The sequence below is a fragment of the Poecilia reticulata genome, chromosome 6, assembly GCF_904066995.2.
Source record: "Poecilia reticulata chromosome 6, P_reticulata-male-v2, whole genome shotgun sequence".
NCBI classification, from domain to species: Eukaryota; Metazoa; Chordata; class Actinopteri; order Cyprinodontiformes; family Poeciliidae; genus Poecilia; species Poecilia reticulata.
In genome coordinates, this window is record NC_088835.1 from 20967116 (window position 1) to 20985558 (window position 18443).

An 18443-nucleotide genomic window follows, 5' to 3' on the forward strand; every position below is an offset into this window, starting at 1 on the left:
AGAAAAAACCCAAACAAACAAAAAAAAAAACATTTATTTACATTTTTCATTCTGCGGACAATGTAATCCGCAGTCCCACTGTGGATTACATTGTCACAGTTCCTTCCACTCAAAGAGAAGGCCTACCACATTTTAAATCAATGGGATATTGATCACCTCATTTGGAACAAATTGTTTACCAATGTAACTTCACAGCTGATTCGCTACTCGGTTAAAACACACCGTTGTCTGACAGACTTCTCCGTAGGTGAGGTCATAGAACGACTTTGAAACTTGGTAATTAAATAACATGGAGTCAATTTCTACATAAATATGTCTTTTATTTGACGCACAATCTCAACAGCTTTATATAGCATGTTCATTTTCAGTAATTTATCTTATCTCTCCACTACAATGTCTTCAACAAAGCAAAATAATCAATAAACCAAACAAACAAAGGGAGAAAGTCATAATTCTAGACCAAAGCAAACTGATGTGAGAGTCCATCTATGGGATATGGAAACACACCAACAGTCATTGTGTGTTTTGACATCAGGATCTCCCCAATAAAAAAAACAAAAAAACATTACAAATAATTAAATAAATATACACAAAACTGAACAAGAACTCTCATAGGTCCTCGTATTACCCTGAGTTCTCCAAAACACATTTTCCAACTAAAGTTTGTGCCAGAAAATGCCATAAGTGTCTTTACACACCTGTGTCACAGTACTATGGCTCTGTTGTACCAAGCAATAAGGCCGCCATGATGGTGTGACTTTTTTAGAACCTGGCTTTACATGAAAAGTGTAATTTTTTTTGTCATCTGTGCATTTGTACACACAGGTTGTGTTCCAGGTACCAAAGCTTATAACGGGGACAGTTTTAAAGCGGACCACCCAGTGAAAAGTGTTTTCCCTCATTACAGCTTCCGCTCACACAGCTCTAACTCCAGACCAATGCCTTTGAGTGGGATGAGTTCAGCTGCACATTTTCATAACGCTCTCCGTTTCCCTGAAAGCAGAAGCAAAAGTGTTTATTCTGCAGCTGTCTGAAAGCTTTTATCACGGTGAGATGACGCTTTGTGTGGCGGTGCTGCGACTCTCACCTTGGACGCTATAGCTTTGAGTTTGCCAAGCAGTGAAGGTTTGGTATACACAACTTCATCCTCCATGTCTCCTTCATTCTCTCCCTCCATCACAGCACAGCTGTCAGCGACCGGCATTTCACACTCCTTGTTGGCAGACATAACCAGCCGGGAGTACTTGTACTCCAAGCTTCCAGAGACAAGCAAGAGAATAAATATCAGATAAGCAAGTGTGTCCAAAATGAGCAGCTAATGTGACAAGTGAGAAATGAGGAACAAAGGGGAAAAAAAGAAACAAGAAAGAGCAAAAAGCACAAAAATGATTAATGAAGGCACAGTGAAAAATAAACATAAAAACTAAATGAAAAGGAAACAAAGGGAAGGAAGAAGGGTCGAAGGAAGAGAGACGAAAAGACAACAGGAAACAAGAGTAAGAAGAAATTAGAAGATCTTTAAAAGAAAAAGGAAATGAAAATGGAAAAAAAAAACAATGGGAAAATGTCAAAGGACAAATGGATTATGAAGGAATGGTAAGCAGAAAGAACAAAAAGAGGAAAATGGAAAAATAGCAAGACGAAAGGAAAAAATATAAGATAATAAGAAAGACAAAACATAAAAACAGAAATTGATGAAAGGAAAGATAAAAAGGGAAAGAAAGACAATCTAAGGGAAAGAAAACAGTTGAGTGAAGTCAAGTTAGGAAAAAAAACAGAACATGAGGGAATCGCAGCGAACAACAAGGATGATGAATAATGAACAAAAGGGAAGAAAATACAGGAAAATAAAGATTGAAGGAATCTCAAGGGAACGTTGACAGGTACCGTTTATTCTTCTTCCAAAAGTAGCAAGTGAGGCAGACGAGCAACACGGCAGTAAAAATCCCTGTCCCCGCACCAAGATGAACCCAGAACTCCATACCCTGACATGGCTCAGTTTTCTTATCAGGCAAGGTTACGCCACCTATACAGAGCTTCGGCTCAGTCCACACATACAGCATGTCCTGAGGCAGAACAAATATAATTACAGAATTACATAAAGCCAGGACAGGACCCTAAAAGGCACAGGCTTGGATTAAAACTATTGTGTTTCATTGTTCTGATGTAGATTCTTTAATATCTTAAGTTGAATTTGTCTGACTAAAGACACACACGCACGCACACACACCTGTTGTCCTCCTTTGCAGACTCCCTCTATCAGATGATAATCTCTCACTGTGCATGTAGGACAAGCCCCTGAACTCTCCCAAAAGAAATGAAAGGTGCAGCCATCGCATGTTCCTTCAGGGCACTGACTGAAATGGCCAAAAGAAGACCATGTTACTTCACCAGCAGCATTACTCTTCAGTCTGTAACCTTAACAGCAATGACAGAGGTCAGAGGTATTGCTGGAAATAAAATGCAGCAGCAGAGAAAAGCAATACCTCGGAACAGACAGCACTCCTTTAGAGCTCATATCGGGATTACAGCGAAGAGTCACCACTGTACTCCGACCTGATTCACAAGATGAAGTTCCCTCAAAAGATCTTAGGAGAAAAAAAACAACACAGAAGAAGTATACTTTATATATTGACTTTGAGGTTTTTAGAGAAAACAAAAAAACATTTTATATGACAAAAATACCTGAAGAAGAAGTTAATATCAGGCACTTTCTTAGACTTCTGAGGAAACAAGTCTGGTCTTGCTTTTATTCCTTCAAGATTATCATCTACAGTTGCACCTGAGCAAAAAAAAACAACAACATACATTGAGCCCTGCAGGCAGAAGGTCCTGGTGTCTTTCTGCATGGAGTTTCTATGTTGTTCCTGTGAATGTGTGGGTTCTCTCCAGGTACATCAGGTTAATTAGTTACGCTACATTTGTCTTAGTTATTAGTGGATGTGAGAATGGTTGATTGTCCTGCGTTTCTATGTTGCCCTGTGACTGAGTGGTGACCTGTCCAGGGAGAACGCCGCCTCTCACCAAATGACTGCTGTCGATACACACCAGTGGCTCCATGACATGGATAAACAAGTACAGGCAACAGGTGGATTGACATTATGAGCAGATTGAGTTTTCATTACACCTTCCTTTGTATAGGGGCCTATATGCAAATGCATTTCTGTTGGCTTTTAAAGGGGGGGAAAAAAAGGGCAGAAGAAAAAAAAAACAGCAATTCTATTTATTCTGACTGCCGCTGGTTTTCACACCAAGTAATCCAATGTTCACTTACCAAGAAAGGTGTCAGCCAGGTTAATGGACTGCGAAGAGAGCGCCGCGTGGAATCCTTGTCTGCTTGCTGGGATTATTGTTGACTGACAGATGAAGGTCTTCACAGCGCTGGATCCCTCGGCTTTCTCGCTCTGGGAGCTGGAAGCCGACACGTCAGTGGTGTTGTCTGTGCACACCGCCATGCGATCCTTAAAAAGAAGAGAAAAGGGCAAAAGGAAGCCATCTGTGAACAAAAACCTTTAACTGATTGCGTTCATTTACACTCTGCGGGGGCTTTTCTGTGCACACCTGTCCTCCACACAGACTAATGTTGAACATGTGGAAATACTTGGTTCCCTTGGAGGTAAACTTTGGACCATTCATGAGTGATCCTGCTGAGCCAAGGGGACTGAAGTCAAAACTTAGCGTGACATTGCCCTCTGTGTGGGTAAAGTGGCAGTCACTGTAACACAGCCTGTGGTCCTGGAAAGCACAGACACAGTTTTTACGGTTAGTTTTCCCCTCTGACGTCCTAAAATAGAGAAACAGCATGATCCATAAATCTGCACCGCTTACAAACCTTATCGCTCCGGCTCGCTGGCCCACAGGCTTTGCAGGCGTCAGAACCCGGCGTTGCGTGCGGCTCGAGGTAACTGTTGCGGGGACACTCTAAGCACTTGCTGGTGAGTGTGTCTATGTAATGTCCAGGTGGGCAGGGCACACATGCTGAGCTGGAGGGCTGGGTGCTGAGGGCACAAGCCCTGCAGCTGGAGGACACACCATCCACCGCGTTAGTCACGGTGATGGAGAAGATGCGCGCCACATCATTGACATACCGACGTACCTGAGGGAGCAAAACGGTGTCAGAGGTCCTCCATTGAACTTTACTTGTGAGACAAACCTGTATTATTATCATTATTATTATTTTTGTTGAGACCCATAAATGTAATATTTTTCTTCATAAATTTTTGTGAAAACCAAGGTATATCTTCAGAAATAAAAGTATGTGATGACAATCTCCCTCTTTAATCTCCCTCCATATGTGGCCTCTTCATGAAAAAAAGAGGATTTTAATTGTAAACCAGTAATTTTATCCATATTGGTGACCATGCTCTAAATCCTGAGTAAAGCTGTGTATTCGTACTTACATCTGAAGGTTGGTTTGTCCTCTGGAAGGCCCATGTGTAGGAAACCGCTGCATTTTTTGACATGGTGTGTGTGTAGGTTTGTCTTTTTTGTGTTTTCTCCCATGACTGCACAACCGTAGTACTCTTCCTATTGATATCCTAAAAGTGAACATTAAAAAAAAAAAATTACTCTGCCAGCATGAATTTATGCATTTACAGAGCAGCGAAGCCGTGTTAGGAGGCGCTCTCACCATCATGAAGTAGAACTCACAGTCAGCCATGCACAAAGTTTCAAATTCAAATGTGATGCGACCAAATTCTGTCACTGACTGGCTCGACACTGATGTAGGCAGCCTGGTGGTCAATGCAAACAGAAATAGGTGGAATCGGTCACAACGGGGGGAAACGGAGAGCTTAGGGACAACACAATATGACTGCACTCACTTGAAGCCGGGAACGTGGATGTTAAGGATGAGATAATCATTATCAGAGCTGCCGGCTCCGCTGTGAATATGATCTCTTGCTGCTTCCCAACCTGAAATAGTCATCAACAAGACATTAGTTCATCTTATCTCGTTTTAATAAACGGCTGCAAGAATGTAGACGTTTGTCATTTTTCAAAAGGGTTTGGTTTAACAGGTCACTTGGCCGTCTTGAGATTCTTTTAAAGGTTGTGACTTTGTTCCGTTCCTGTCCCTGTAGCTGACCATGACATTGTTTTTTTGAGTGTTTGTGTGACAAAACAAAAATAAAAACGTGGGCAAAAAAGAAATGGTAAAAAAAGACATGGCTTTTTTCTCTTGTCAGTTAAGCATTGTTGATTAACTATTGAAATCAATTATCAAAAAGTTGCTCAAATCTCACCTGTTGTTAAATTGTGCATTTTCTGAAGATTTTTAGAAGTACAGCATTTCCTTTTAGCTGGACTCCCCTACTTTGTCCAGCTGGCTCTTATAAAACATACTGGACCCAAGATCTATCAAATGAACTGGACACAATGATCTGTAAGGAATCATTGTTAATTGTTATGAAGCATGCGTGTGGGAGATGGCTCCTTTTCTACAACCTGAGAAGAACAACAGGAAATCACCGAAACTGGAAACGTATGAAATGTCCAAAGGTTGAAATGACCAGCATCCCAATAAAAACGCAAATGTTAAAATGGTAAATGAAATCAATTTAAAACACTAAGTCGACTACAATAGGAAACTTTAAAAGACCACAGCGAGTTTGATATTTTTATTGGACATATAATTATGATTTTTTTCTTTAAATATTCCTAAAACTTACAGGTTTTATTCACAGGCATTGTTCGGCCATGTAAAAACCCAGAGATGATAGATTTAATTAGTCTGTAAGAAAATCCAAAACCAGGACAGCATGGGAGGGGATGGGTAATGTTGCTTTTCTTTCACGCTGTCCAGCAGCTGAATCAGCTGATTCTGCTCTGCTTCATACCAGAAATGTCTGAGGTGCCAAAAAATAAAACATACAAGCCAAATCACAAAAAGCTGCCATTTCAAGATCAAGTAGATCATGAAAAAAGGACTATTTTAAAAGAAATTCTGGAAAATTCGGATCAATAGAAGGCAAATATGAAGAAATAAAGGAATATGTATCCATTTGTAGAGCAATTAAACTTATAAGCTTGTACCAAAACAATAAACTAACAAATTCTACTAACCTAAATAAATTCAGAGGCTCAAACCATAGAAGGGGCGGAGTCTTTTTAAACACAAAACGCTAGATTAAAGACGCCATGTAAGACCACCCACCATTCATACGGTCACATTTAGTGTTGCCCACATTGAAACAGGAGGTCTTCATGTTAGACGGAAGAACATTCCACCATTTATACTCATAACCCAGGATGGGCTCAGTACCAGCTGGACACTGACGGCACGCTGGAAAACGAACAACGTTAAAAAGTACAGCTAAGATAACACACAGGATGACGGTGGAAAAATAAAAAAATACACAAGTTTTTACGTTTCAGTCCGTCAGAGTACGTCCCGGCTGGACAAGGGGAGCAGGTGGCCGTGTCGTTGTTATAGAAACCAGGGTTACAGGGGGGGCATTCCTCCTGTTCGCCACTCTCGGGCAGCGCTTCTGCTCCAGAGATGCCCTCTAGACAGATCTTGGGCTCAATCCACTTATATATGACCTGTGTCTAACGTTACGTAAAGTGACAAAGATCTCAAAGTGAGATAACGTAACACGCCCACTCAGCATGTTTTGACAGGCGTCATCTTCTCCCTCACCTTGCCTTCGTGGTCACATGGCGTGTGAATCTGGAAATAGTCCTTTTTGGAACATGGAGGTCTGTTCTTGCACTCAGACGATCCTTCCTCTGTCAGGTAAAATATGATTATCCAAAGCAGAAGCATTAGAATGGGGAAAAACTGAGAGAGAGAAAAACCAGAGAAACTTTTCTAAAAGGATATTTTATAAGTACAGAACAGTTTGCCATAAATTCCTGCTAAATAAAATTAGATTTTTTTTATTAGATTGATAATGAACTAATTAATCTCTATCCTCAAAATCCTACAATAAAAATAGAAAACCAAGATATTACATTTACACAAGTATTTGCTGCCTTTGCTTAATACTCTGTCGATCCACTTTTGGCATACGATGGCACGAGCTCAGCACAACTATGTTTAGGAAGTTTCACCCATTTTTCTGTGCAATACTTCTCAAGCTCCATGAGGTTGGATGAGAGACGTCTGTGTGGCAGTTTTCAGATCGCTCCAGAAATGTTCAATTGGACTCAAGGCTAAACTCTGACTTGGCCAGTTCAGGACCAAGTCCCTCCTTTGAGATTTTGGCGACGCACTTTGGCTCATTGTCCTGCTGAAAAATGCTGAACTTCATGGCAAAGGCAGTAAATACCTTAATAAATGTGATTTCTTAGTTTTCTATTTAATAAAAAAAAAGAAAGAAAAAAAAACTTGGTTATGGATTAAGGCTATGACATAATATGGAAAAAGTGAAGCAATGTGAATACTTTTCAGATGCACTGTACAATACAAAAATTCAATTATGTTGAGAGTCGTTTTGTGAAGCAAATCCCTTAGTCAAAATGATATATTAGGTTTTTGAACACTTTTACATTCTGAAGCTTTCCAGGATCCTTATAATGTGGATACAAAGTGTAATTGCTGTGACAGAATCATGGTTATAGATTTATTGTTTAAAATCCTGGCTTTCAATCTAGAGATTTCAGTAACTTGCACTGGCAAATGCTCTCAGTCAGCTCAACACAGCTGCATTTGGTGATCTAAACTACAAAAATGTGTCATAGTCAAAATGTATTGTCAGTTGCTTTCTGTGCTTCATAACAATGCAGTGATTTTCAAATACTGAAAGATTTGCGTGTGCCTAGCATGCCATACCTGCATACTCAGTGGCAGCGTTGCATGGGGTGCATGAACTGGCTCCGTGGCCAGAGTAGGCATCCCGAGGACAGGATTCACAGGTTGAGGAGCCCGGAATGCGACTGAAGCTCCCTGGCTTACAGGGAAAACACTCCGATGTGTATGCAACACCTTTTGGATAGAAAAGACAGGTTGGGGGGGGGTGGAGGAGAAAGGTAATCTTGGATATGTTTCTATAATTTAATTTAATTGACTTTTTCTACACAACCAAAATGCAACCGACACGGACAAATTCACTCTTCTCTGACCTTCAATTTGAATGTTTTTCAGCAGGACAGGCTTCACAACACTGGACCTCATAACAACACCTCCTGTCCTCCAGTACAAGATGTTGGTGCCAGATTTCAAGTTCACCTATAATACATGTTATGCATCATCAGCTTGCCATAAACAAAGTCTGTGTTTAGAGCAAACACTTTAGATTTTCTTAACAAGGATGGTTAAATTGCGGCAATAGATTGACTTTTTCATGCAATACTTGTGGTATCAATTCAAATGGTTCGAAAGTGTCGACAAATTAGTAGATGTAAATGACATGTTATGCTGCCACACAATCTTCTCTTAATGAATGCCTAACACCATATTCTAAAAAAACACTAGTTCAACAGATACGTTTGAAACAGGTTTAAAATGCTTTTGCTCGCACTCAACAATTTGAACTAAGCGCTATGATCAACCCAAAGGAATTATATGGTTTTATAATCTGTGTGGAAAAATACTGCAAACAGCCTTTTGTAACTTTGGTATCCTCCTGTGTACCAGGCGGCTTCCTGCTTGTATCCACCCACGGTTTGCTACTCAAAGCATTCACTTTAGAAGAGCGGGGCAAGCGGCCAAAACACCTACCGTGTGGGTTCCCCATTCTCCATGATTGGTGAGCTGGAGCCACTTTGTATTACTTGACTGATCCATCTCCTGACACTGGTCATTTTGAATCTGCACACACACACACACACAAAAAAAAAAATCAGTAGATAATACTCTGGTTCTGTTATTAGCAAAACGTCTTACATAATTAATACCAATAAGACTGAGACACGCTTGTACTAAAAGAAAGAGCTTGTGGATTACTCACAAAGAATTCAAACAGCAGACTTTTATCGGGATACTGATACTCAAAGCTGACATAGCCCTGCTTTTTCAAGTGAACAGCATAAATAAGAGAAACTGTACACTCGTCCCTGTTGGACTCAAGATAGTTTCCTTGAGGCACCCAGGAAGAACTGTAAGTAAAAGAACAATGTGAGTAAAAGTGAGGTATAGGTTATGATTTTTTTTGTTTGTTTTGTTTTTACTTAGTAACCTGTTGCAGGTAGGTTGGGTATCTCTTTTGGGATCGTTCCCCAGAGAAGTTGCCACGCTCCGGAATCCAGCAGGCATGGTATCCCACTGGTCAAAGCGGATACCGCTGCCGAGGGAGTAGCTCCCTGCCGCGCACTGGGTGCACTCCTGAGCAGACATCTCCAGGAACTCCCCAGCTCTGCATGAGAAGGCTAGGGAACACAAAAAGGGCCACGAAATGAGACAAAGAAGAAGAAATGTTCAATAAATAAGTTATTTCTCAGCCTTTTCCCCCTAAACTATGTTACATTCAGATACCCTGTGACAGACTAAAGCTGACAGACAAACAGCGGTGCAAATCGCTGCTGCACTGCAGCGATGGAGGAACTTAATCCTTACATCCTGTTACACACTGTGTCTATCTCTGCGCTATTTTCCCCAGAGCCATCAAGTCGTGGTGCCTGGGTTTGTTTGACAGCGTCAGCTTTTCCTCATACCTGATGTGGCTTACTGACAAAACAATGGAAGCCAACAGCGTTTTCGGGGAAGTGTGAGAAAGATATGCCTAGCAAGAGTGAGTGAAAAGGCTTATAGGTGGCATGTTTCCACTTAATCAATCTGATGACATACCAGGTGAGAATTATGCCAGCTAATGTGGATCCTATGAACTGCTGTGAACACAAGAGACGGTTGATCTCCAAGTTAAATTAATAGAAAGCTAGAAAGGAAGAAGGAAGCAAAAACAAAACGTAAGAGCCTTCGTACACTGCAGTAACATCTGACTCCATAAAGGCATGTCTTAGAAAATGTGCTAGCTTCCATTTTGTGCAGTATAGGGAAGGAAACTAGCAAGCTTCATCTCTTTGTCTAGCATTTGTCAACGCAACGTTACAAAAGATTATGTTTGAGATAATTATCAAGACAGTAGTTAAGTTATGCAACAACACAGGATAAACAGGTTGTAGATGAATCTAAGACAACACCTGCATTACTACCTTGATCAACATCCACATTCATTGCATAGCTAAATTCAGCCTTCCTGGTTCCACTGTCAAACGCTTTTAATGAGGGCAACCTCCCAACAAAAAGGATTTCATACTTTTTTAAATGTCAGGGCAGATAGAGAAAAGTTGCAACATTTCTTACGCTTCAGTCTGTAACATGGAGCTACTTTTACCCATTTCGTTGAAAAAATGTAATCTGTAATGAAACAACCCAGCTTTTATCTCTGCTACACAAACAGAAACACATGCTTTAGCGTCAAACACAGTAATATGCTACACTGTAGCCAGTTGCCTGGGTTAATTGTAACATGCAACATTATGACATAACCTTGACCTTAACCTGCCCATAACCACTGGAGAAAGGCACCAGCTCCCCATCAACCTACAATAATAAGTTGGACAATGAACGGATGAACAAATGCTGCTAAAACATTAGCACTGACAACTTGCATTACATATAATTACTCTCACGCAATTTTAACATGATCTTAGTTTGATTGGCTTACCATCAAAGCATGAGATGGCGCCATAAATAGATACTAAACAGTAACAATACTAACTTGCTGGAGGCCAGGCGTTCTTCTATAAAAACACGATCTGGCCACACAGTAACGAACAAAGCACAAGTAATATAATTATTCTTCTTGCAAATGCAACAGAGCTACTGTGTTACTCTTTATGCAGTAAAGACGAGGGATGATGAATTGATAAAACTGTGGATTCTCTAATCAACCTCATAAATATATACTAAAATATAGTCAAAAACGAGTGTTAGCATACACTCCACGTGATCCCAACTTACTGCACTCTGTGCCCCTCACGGGTTGTGGTAGTCCGGTGCAGGACCCGGGATTCTGCGGGATGGCCACTCTCCACCGAGAACCTGTGCTGTCACACTCTGTGTACTCATAATAATAGTCAGTCTGTAAAAAAACAACAAAAACAAAAAAACAGAAAGCATCTGCATAAGAGATCACACAACACAACAGGCATATCATCAAACAAAGAACCAATCGGGGGCCAAGGCAGGTCATCACTGTGAGGTGGGGGGAGGGGGGGGGCTCACACCCAAAGGAGAGCGCTGAGTCACCTCACTGTGAATATCCGGCAAGCGAGTGAGTGCTGCTGCAGTCGCAACAAACACTGATATCACTTTCCATGTCCACTTGGCTTAGAAGAACCCTAACAAGACATGAGTGCCTGCTCTTGCTGCTATCTGTCCAGCTCTGACCCCTCCTCAGGCTGGGACACATAACATACTATCTCCATGGAGATGGCAGTGGGGACAACGGCATTTTACCAGGAACTGTTCCGTCTTTGCAAGAACAGAGAAGGGAGGCCTACTATTATAATTTACCACAGCAGATAAAGCTGGGAATAGCTTTAGTGCTGTGAATAGCACTAAAGTCAAATTACATTGACAATAAAGGAAATGCAGCACATATCTGAGGCAAGATACCAAACAAGATTTTTAAAAAAAGTAAATCAGGATCATAGTTGCATTCTAATGACTTGTGCTACTGTGAACCCTAATCTTCTCTTTTTACTGTCAGTAGTTGTGAATAATCACAGATTTAGAAATTTTTCTCTTTAAAAAAGATAAAAAAACAAAAACAACAACAACTAGGGGTGCACCAATTGCAGTTTTCTACTCAATCGCCGATTACCGATCTTTTAAGAAGCCTAACCTGCCGATTCCAATTTTGGCCAATACCAATATTTTTCTGTTTGAAATGTTGATCAATATAGCCAGAAAGTCGCTGAACTGGCAACAGAGGGGTAAATATTTCTAAGTGTAAAGGTGCAGACATGACCTGGTGGGCCGATCTATCAGTCAAACATTTCTCACAGGAGAGCAGAGGATAGTGGTTTATTTTAGACCTTTGCCAATGTAGATAAGATCGGTGGATAAGATCGGCTTCACATGTAAAAATTGGCCAATCGCTGATCTCCCAAAATTAAGGAAATCGGCACAAATAAATTGGCTGGCTGATAAATCAGTGCACCCCTAACAGCTAGCTAGAATTTTCTATAAATTAATCAAGCTTACTTCAAATTACGTTTGTCCCATATGAAACAATACATCATAGTCAGTGTTTCTTTTCATTCTATTTTATTATAAATGATAGTTTAATTAAGACAAAACCTATCCTCCTGGAACCAAGCTTCCATGCTAGTTTTTGCTCTTCTGATTTTAGCCTTGTATTTTGTAAAAAAATAAAATGAAAAATAAAAAAAATTACTGAAAATTCATGGAAGTTCAATGTTTTGTTTTCTTTTCAAAAATACATTTGTATAGTGATATAATCTACATCATCATTCAAAAATCAAGGTTACTTTAGAGAATTAAAGGCCATAGAGTAAAGGTTCATCTCCTCTGTTTAGCATAGGAGGAGCAACACTTGAGCCAATAATTTAGAAGAATGTTGCCCCTATCTGGTGCTGTTATGTGTGTCTGTGCTGCCAGCCTCCTCTGAGGAGGTGTTGAGGGAAACCAGAGGCACAGGGAAGGAAAGGCCAGTCCATGCAGGAAACTGATAACAGCTCTTACTGGTGAAGTTCAACACACCCCAGACCTCAACGTAGATGAATCCTATGTTGAACAAAACCACTGCAATTAAAGAGGCACGGTTCCCCGGCCATCTGGTGTAAATCGATAGCAAGGGTCTTACCTTAAACACATCACCATAAACCAACCCGGAAATATGTCATCATCGTATTAATCGTATTGGCTCATCACTTGATTTGTTTAGCCACTAGTCAGCGCGTCTTCATTCTTAAATGTCAGATTTGGCATCACTATAAATGCCCACAAGAAAACCGCTGTTTTCCTCACCTCGGTGCACTGCCGCTGTCCTTTGGATCCGTCAATGAAGAAGAGTGTGTAGAGGATGAGAGCGCATCGGGCGACGAACCGAGACGAGGACCGCATTGTGGATCATGGAGAGGAGCATCAAATGTAATTTTTGAAATGAAAACAGCGATCTCGATCCAGTAGGACTGCTTATAAATGAAAGCAGAGGGATAAACGCTTGCTCAGCCACCCCTCGACACCTGCTTCTGTCGCCTGTCTAGATGGCAGATTGTCAGCCCGGCCTCCCCACCTGCGATTATCCTCAGATTGTGTGCGCTCCAGGGGCTGGCTCTCATCTGATCCGAGCAGGGCTCTGCAGAACACCACTTCCGCTCGTATGTCAAAATAAAAACCGGATAAGTGGCGCACCGCAAGGATTACTCTTATTTTGCAAACTAATACCATACTGACCTGCCAATTTGACATATCACTGACCTTACAAATATTGATGTTAATGTTGACTCCACAATTTTCCTGAAGAACCAAAATTGTGATCATGTATTTTGAAAGGAAGATGTTGTAATATCTTGCTCGAGGCGCGTTTGTGCTGACTTGATGAATGTGCATTTTCACATTGTGAGCGCTTTAGGTTGATTTGGATAGTTGGTCTGTGACTCTGCAGTGGAAAGATAAGCGCTCACAAACGTTACACATTTAACTCGGCCATCTATATTACTGAAAAAACAGATTTTGGACTGTAGTTTGGACGCTCGTAGGAGCGTCGGACGTCTAGTATCAAATTCTGATGTGGTGTAGTTCATGAAAATGGGCACCAGAGGGCGATCAGACTTCACGCCAGCCGTTCAGTAAGGAGTAGAGCTCACACAGATCACCGCACAGCTCAAGAAATTAGAATGTGTTCAGATGAGGCTCGTTTGTGAGATTAAAATACTTCTTGAAAACGCCAACTTTTCAGAAAGTACTAAACATTCTTTCCACGCAGCTCACCTTTTTGTTTTAAAAATATATATTTTTATATTGGTCGGGTGCAAGCAACCATCATGATAATAACAGAAATAAATTCTTTAAAACATCTTTCTGTGGGAATTTAATCTATGTAACGTGTTTCTGAAATGAATTAACTTTTCAGTGATATTCTAACTTCTTGAAAAAGTGATTGTGTATCTGTTGAGTTATTTTTTATTTTTTTAATCCGTTCAGATGCAGACTTGATTATGGGCTTTAGATCGATCATTGTCTTGCTGCAAAACGTAAGTGAGCTCATCCATAGTTCTATCAATTACAGAATGCCAACAAATTCCTAAAGCACATCCAAGGCCGTCACATAACCACCATTATGTATAACTATCTGTTTGGTGTTAATTCTCTCAATCTTGCAACTCTGCAATGGATGCCTGTTTTGCCCATTCCAGAGCGCATTCTTCCACGTGTTCCCTGGAGGAATTGTGGCAAACAGTCTTTTTTTGGTGTTAACTTTGTTTTTGCCAGAACAGATTAGTGACGTGTAATGTTGCCTTGTTGACACTCTCTGCCACATGAGCTGTGTCTTTCCATCTGTCTTTTGGCTGCTTCTCTGATTAGTGTTCTCTTTGCCCAACCTGTCAGGTCATGTGAACAACCATATTTTGGTAGGTTTTGTTGTTGAGTCATACCTTTCTCATGTTCAAATGAAGGCTTTAACAGTCCTTCATGTGATGTTCGAAGCTTTGAATATTGGTTTGTAAAGTAGCCCTGCTGTATGCATCTCCAAATCTTTACTGCTGACCTGCCTGTTGTGTTTCTTCTTTATTATACTGTTTACCATTGTTCTCTAGTAAATGTCTGAGCAACAGCTGCCCCCGTGAACTCTATTTACTAATTAATTGACCTCAGAAGGTAGTAGGTTACACTTAATTTTATTTAGGGGTATTACACTAAAGAGGGGCATAATATAAAATGCATGCCACACTTTTTGACTTTTTAAAAAAAATTATTGTAATGTTATAAATATGAAAAAATTGGTTTGCAAGTCACTGTACCTAAAGTAAAAGTGAAGTGCTCTGTATTGAGCCATTATTATATTTAGTCACATATCTTATAAAAAATAGATATATACCAGTAAACCAGGCTTGATAAACAATTGATGCAGAGCATTTGTATGAATATTTAAGTAGCAGTCACCCAACGGCAGACGAGTTCCCCCTCTCTCACTCTTTTCTGTGAGGAGTGATGCCAGTCTGCCCATCTGCCCCTGTCGTTCTGCCTCATTCCTCCTTTCTCTTTATCATCTCAGGGCTATCACTTACAGCATTTGACTGTAACCTGAGCTCTCATATTCAACCATCTGTAACTCTCCCATAACCTCTATATCCCAGGCCACAGCTCTGTGATCAGATGAGCTCATTAATTAAGGCTGGTGAAGTGTAGGGCAACTGTATTAGTAACTGACCCTGAATCAGATGGTAACCAGAGTCTAAGCCTGGAACCATGTGGACCCACCCCAGCTTTCAAGCTCACAGCAGCCCAGGAACTACCCATCAGGGTAATGAGACACCCAGCAGCTAACACATAAAAGCCTAAAGAAATTCAAATGTATTCAGGTAGTTGAGGCAGAACAGAAAAGAGGAGGGTACAACAGGTGAGACGATTTCTTAACTCAAGGATAAGACTGGACTATGGATGTGTCTGGACACCAGGGTAACCATGTATTTCTGAGGATATTAAGGCTACAAGTGAGTCTTTATTGAAATAGATATTTGATGGACTTTACAAACTTACTATGTATTTTTTAATCCTCACATGAAGGTTTCAGGTTTTCTTTATTTGACAGAAACTATTCCCGGATAACTAACTGTGCCTCAACATCCAATGTCTCTTGTATCCACCTCATGTCAGTGAAAGTACGACTTACCTTTTTGTCTCTCGTGGTCATTTCTCATTCTGCAAGCATGCACGGACTTCCCTGCTCATCTTTAGGCCACTGTTTTGGTAACTCTTCTGATGTTAACACTGATTCAGTACCGTCTGCTGAGTCGAATGGTTCCGTGAACAACAGAAACAATAATGGACTTTCAGCTGCCAACCCGGTCACATCTCAACCAGCAGAAACCACACTCAGCGGCACACAGGAAGAGCAGCATAAACAGCTTCAGAGGACTTTCACTTGTATGTCCTCTAACTCTAGAAGAAGCAGAAACCTCAATGCAACCAAGTCAAACTCTGGCTGCTACTTGCAGGATAAAGGTGAAGATTCATATTTTGAGTCCCCTCCAGTGGGCACTAACCTCTCTGAGAGCTCAGAAGATGAGCTGGTGTTGGAGCAAAGTCCAGAACTGGAGCAGAGATACTCTCACATCCCAAGACCCTCCATAGTTATCAGATGGCCTAAGGTAAGAAAGTCATAAACTTTAAGTTGCCTTAGCACAAAATAACAAGTTAAGTTCTTAAACATTATGTAAAAATTGAGCCCCAATGAAATAAATTGTACTTTTTATGGTTATTATTTGTTTCATATTTTGTGTAGCTTTTATTGCAATACCACATGTAACCACAAGATGGCATTTAAACTCTATATAAAGTTGGAGACTTCATGCTTTCTGGGGAAGTTTAACTGACAGAATCAAAGTCAGCCATTTTTTTCACAAGAGTGAAACTGTGAAACTTAGAGTTTCCATTCTGTGGTTAGAGAGTTCAGTGGCTGCAGATAGGATCTCACTGAAATATGTTCTGAGTCCATAATCGACATGATCTGACTATGATCTCTCCTAACATATGTTTTTTGTATGCGTGTGTTTGTTTGCAGCTGCTATTACTATGTTGTCATTATCTCACATTCCATGGAAAATAAGTATGAAAAGCAAATTTAGAATAAAAACAATGGCAAAACTTCTAAACAAACATTTATATAACATGAATTCATAAGAACCTTACAGCACAGAAAACATCATATTTAGGTCCAGATTATGCATTTTTAATTTTAACACCTGAGTAGGTGCAATATTATTTGTTCTACTGAGAGATTAACCTCTGCCTCAGTCTCCAGTGCAACCCCTAACTGGTTTTCTTAACACAATAGTATAAAAAGTATACTACTGTACTTTTTAAATTTGCATAAAAAGAGGTATTTTATACTATTAAATTACACACAGGTTTGCTTCACTAATTAGGTGACTTCTGAAGGTATTTTTTTGTACTTGATTTTACTGAGAGGTGTCAGAGTAAAATGGATGAGTACATCACAGTTTTAAGATCTTTCTTTAAAATTTATGGATACTTTTCTGTCCACTTTACTTCTAGAAGTTCTGTCAGATAAAACCCCCAATAAAATATACTGAAATGTGTTGTTGTAACATGACGAAATGTGAAAAACTTGAAGGGATGTTGATACTTTTGCAAGCCACTGCATATTTCAGGAAGAACATGACAAACAAAAAAAGTACTGATGTTTTAGAAAATAAAACAGATTAGAAAAAGGCAAACTTCCAGAAACTATTCATGTAAAAGCAAAAAACATCAACATCATTACCAGCCATAAGCACACTTTTATTTTTAAGTTTGTTGCACAAATTTAGTTTGTGCAAGTGGGTGTGTAACAGAAAAGTCACTAGAGTTTCAAAATGTTAGGTGTTCCTTTTTCTTGCTCGGTTGTGTAACAGGTGGTTGAGATATTTTTGTTGTTTTGTAAGTTTGATCAACAATGGATAATAAAACAATTTCTTGCTGTCAGTTTCATCTCTGGACCAATTAGTCCAGTTTCATTACAGTTTCTTTATTAATCCAATAGGGTGGGTGACACATAATGCAAGCTGTATCCCCAGGCTATAATCAATAATGTTGATCAGCTTTTGAAACTCCAGGAGAATTAGATGTAGGAGGAGGGGCGGGTTTCAGATTGAACCAGGCTATTTAATCAGTGCAATCTGCTTAATGCTTCTTCATTCAGAGGGGCATTTCTTATCAGCTGATGTTTGAACATGTATTGGGCTAATCATCTCATTAGGTTATTATGCAATCAGCATAAACACAATGTGTATTAATGGAGGATATCAAACAGAAGCTTAACTGTTTTCTCATTTTTAGACCCTGAACTACATTTTACCATTTTTTATAAAAAGGAACTTCAGTTCAAACTTTGTTAAGAGCCAGCTCCATTTAGTAACAATTGTGCTGAATTACAGTGATTTACAGAAATGTTATTTAAGCATTTTTGTCACCTTTTGTGGTCTGAAAAGAAAAACGTCAGTATAGTTACTACTTAAGTAAGCATGTGCAACATCCGCACTGGCTTCCTCTTGATCTTAACGGCAGGTTTAAAGAAAGCAGATAAGCTCATTTGATCAAACCATATGCAGCAGCCTTATATGAGCTGACAACACACAGCCTAACGCTTTACTAACTCTAACCTGAGGGTGAAAATTAATGTACAATCTGTCGCAGTGCTCAAGGGGAGTGAATGTGACAATAATGGCACTTAGAGAAATGAGTAGAAAACTATGACACAGTAGGGTTTTTTTTGAGTAGTAAGAGTTTCTGCAGTTTCTGATTCACT

At 40.0% G+C, this 18443-nt stretch overlaps 1 protein-coding gene across 1 annotated transcript; it reads right to left on the reverse strand.

Moving 5' to 3' along the window:
• Positions 1-299: 299 nt before the first annotated feature.
• elapor2a (endosome-lysosome associated apoptosis and autophagy regulator family member 2a) lies at positions 300-13214 on the reverse strand. The gene is made up of 22 exons (XM_008412465.3): positions 12938-13214; positions 10904-11024; positions 9120-9309; positions 8892-9039; positions 8663-8752; positions 8065-8170; positions 7775-7927; positions 6641-6729; positions 6369-6549; positions 6155-6283; positions 4824-4914; positions 4631-4733; positions 4401-4538; positions 3833-4096; positions 3562-3735; positions 3275-3461; positions 2686-2782; positions 2487-2588; positions 2231-2357; positions 1888-2066; positions 1088-1256; positions 300-993 (listed from the first exon to the last, which is right to left on the reverse strand). The coding sequence occupies exons 1-22, from the start codon at positions 13031-13033 to the stop codon at positions 925-927; spliced, it is 3003 nt and encodes a 1000-aa protein (XP_008410687.2). The 5' UTR covers positions 13034-13214; the 3' UTR covers positions 300-924.
• Between the last annotated feature and the right edge of the window lie 5229 nt (positions 13215-18443).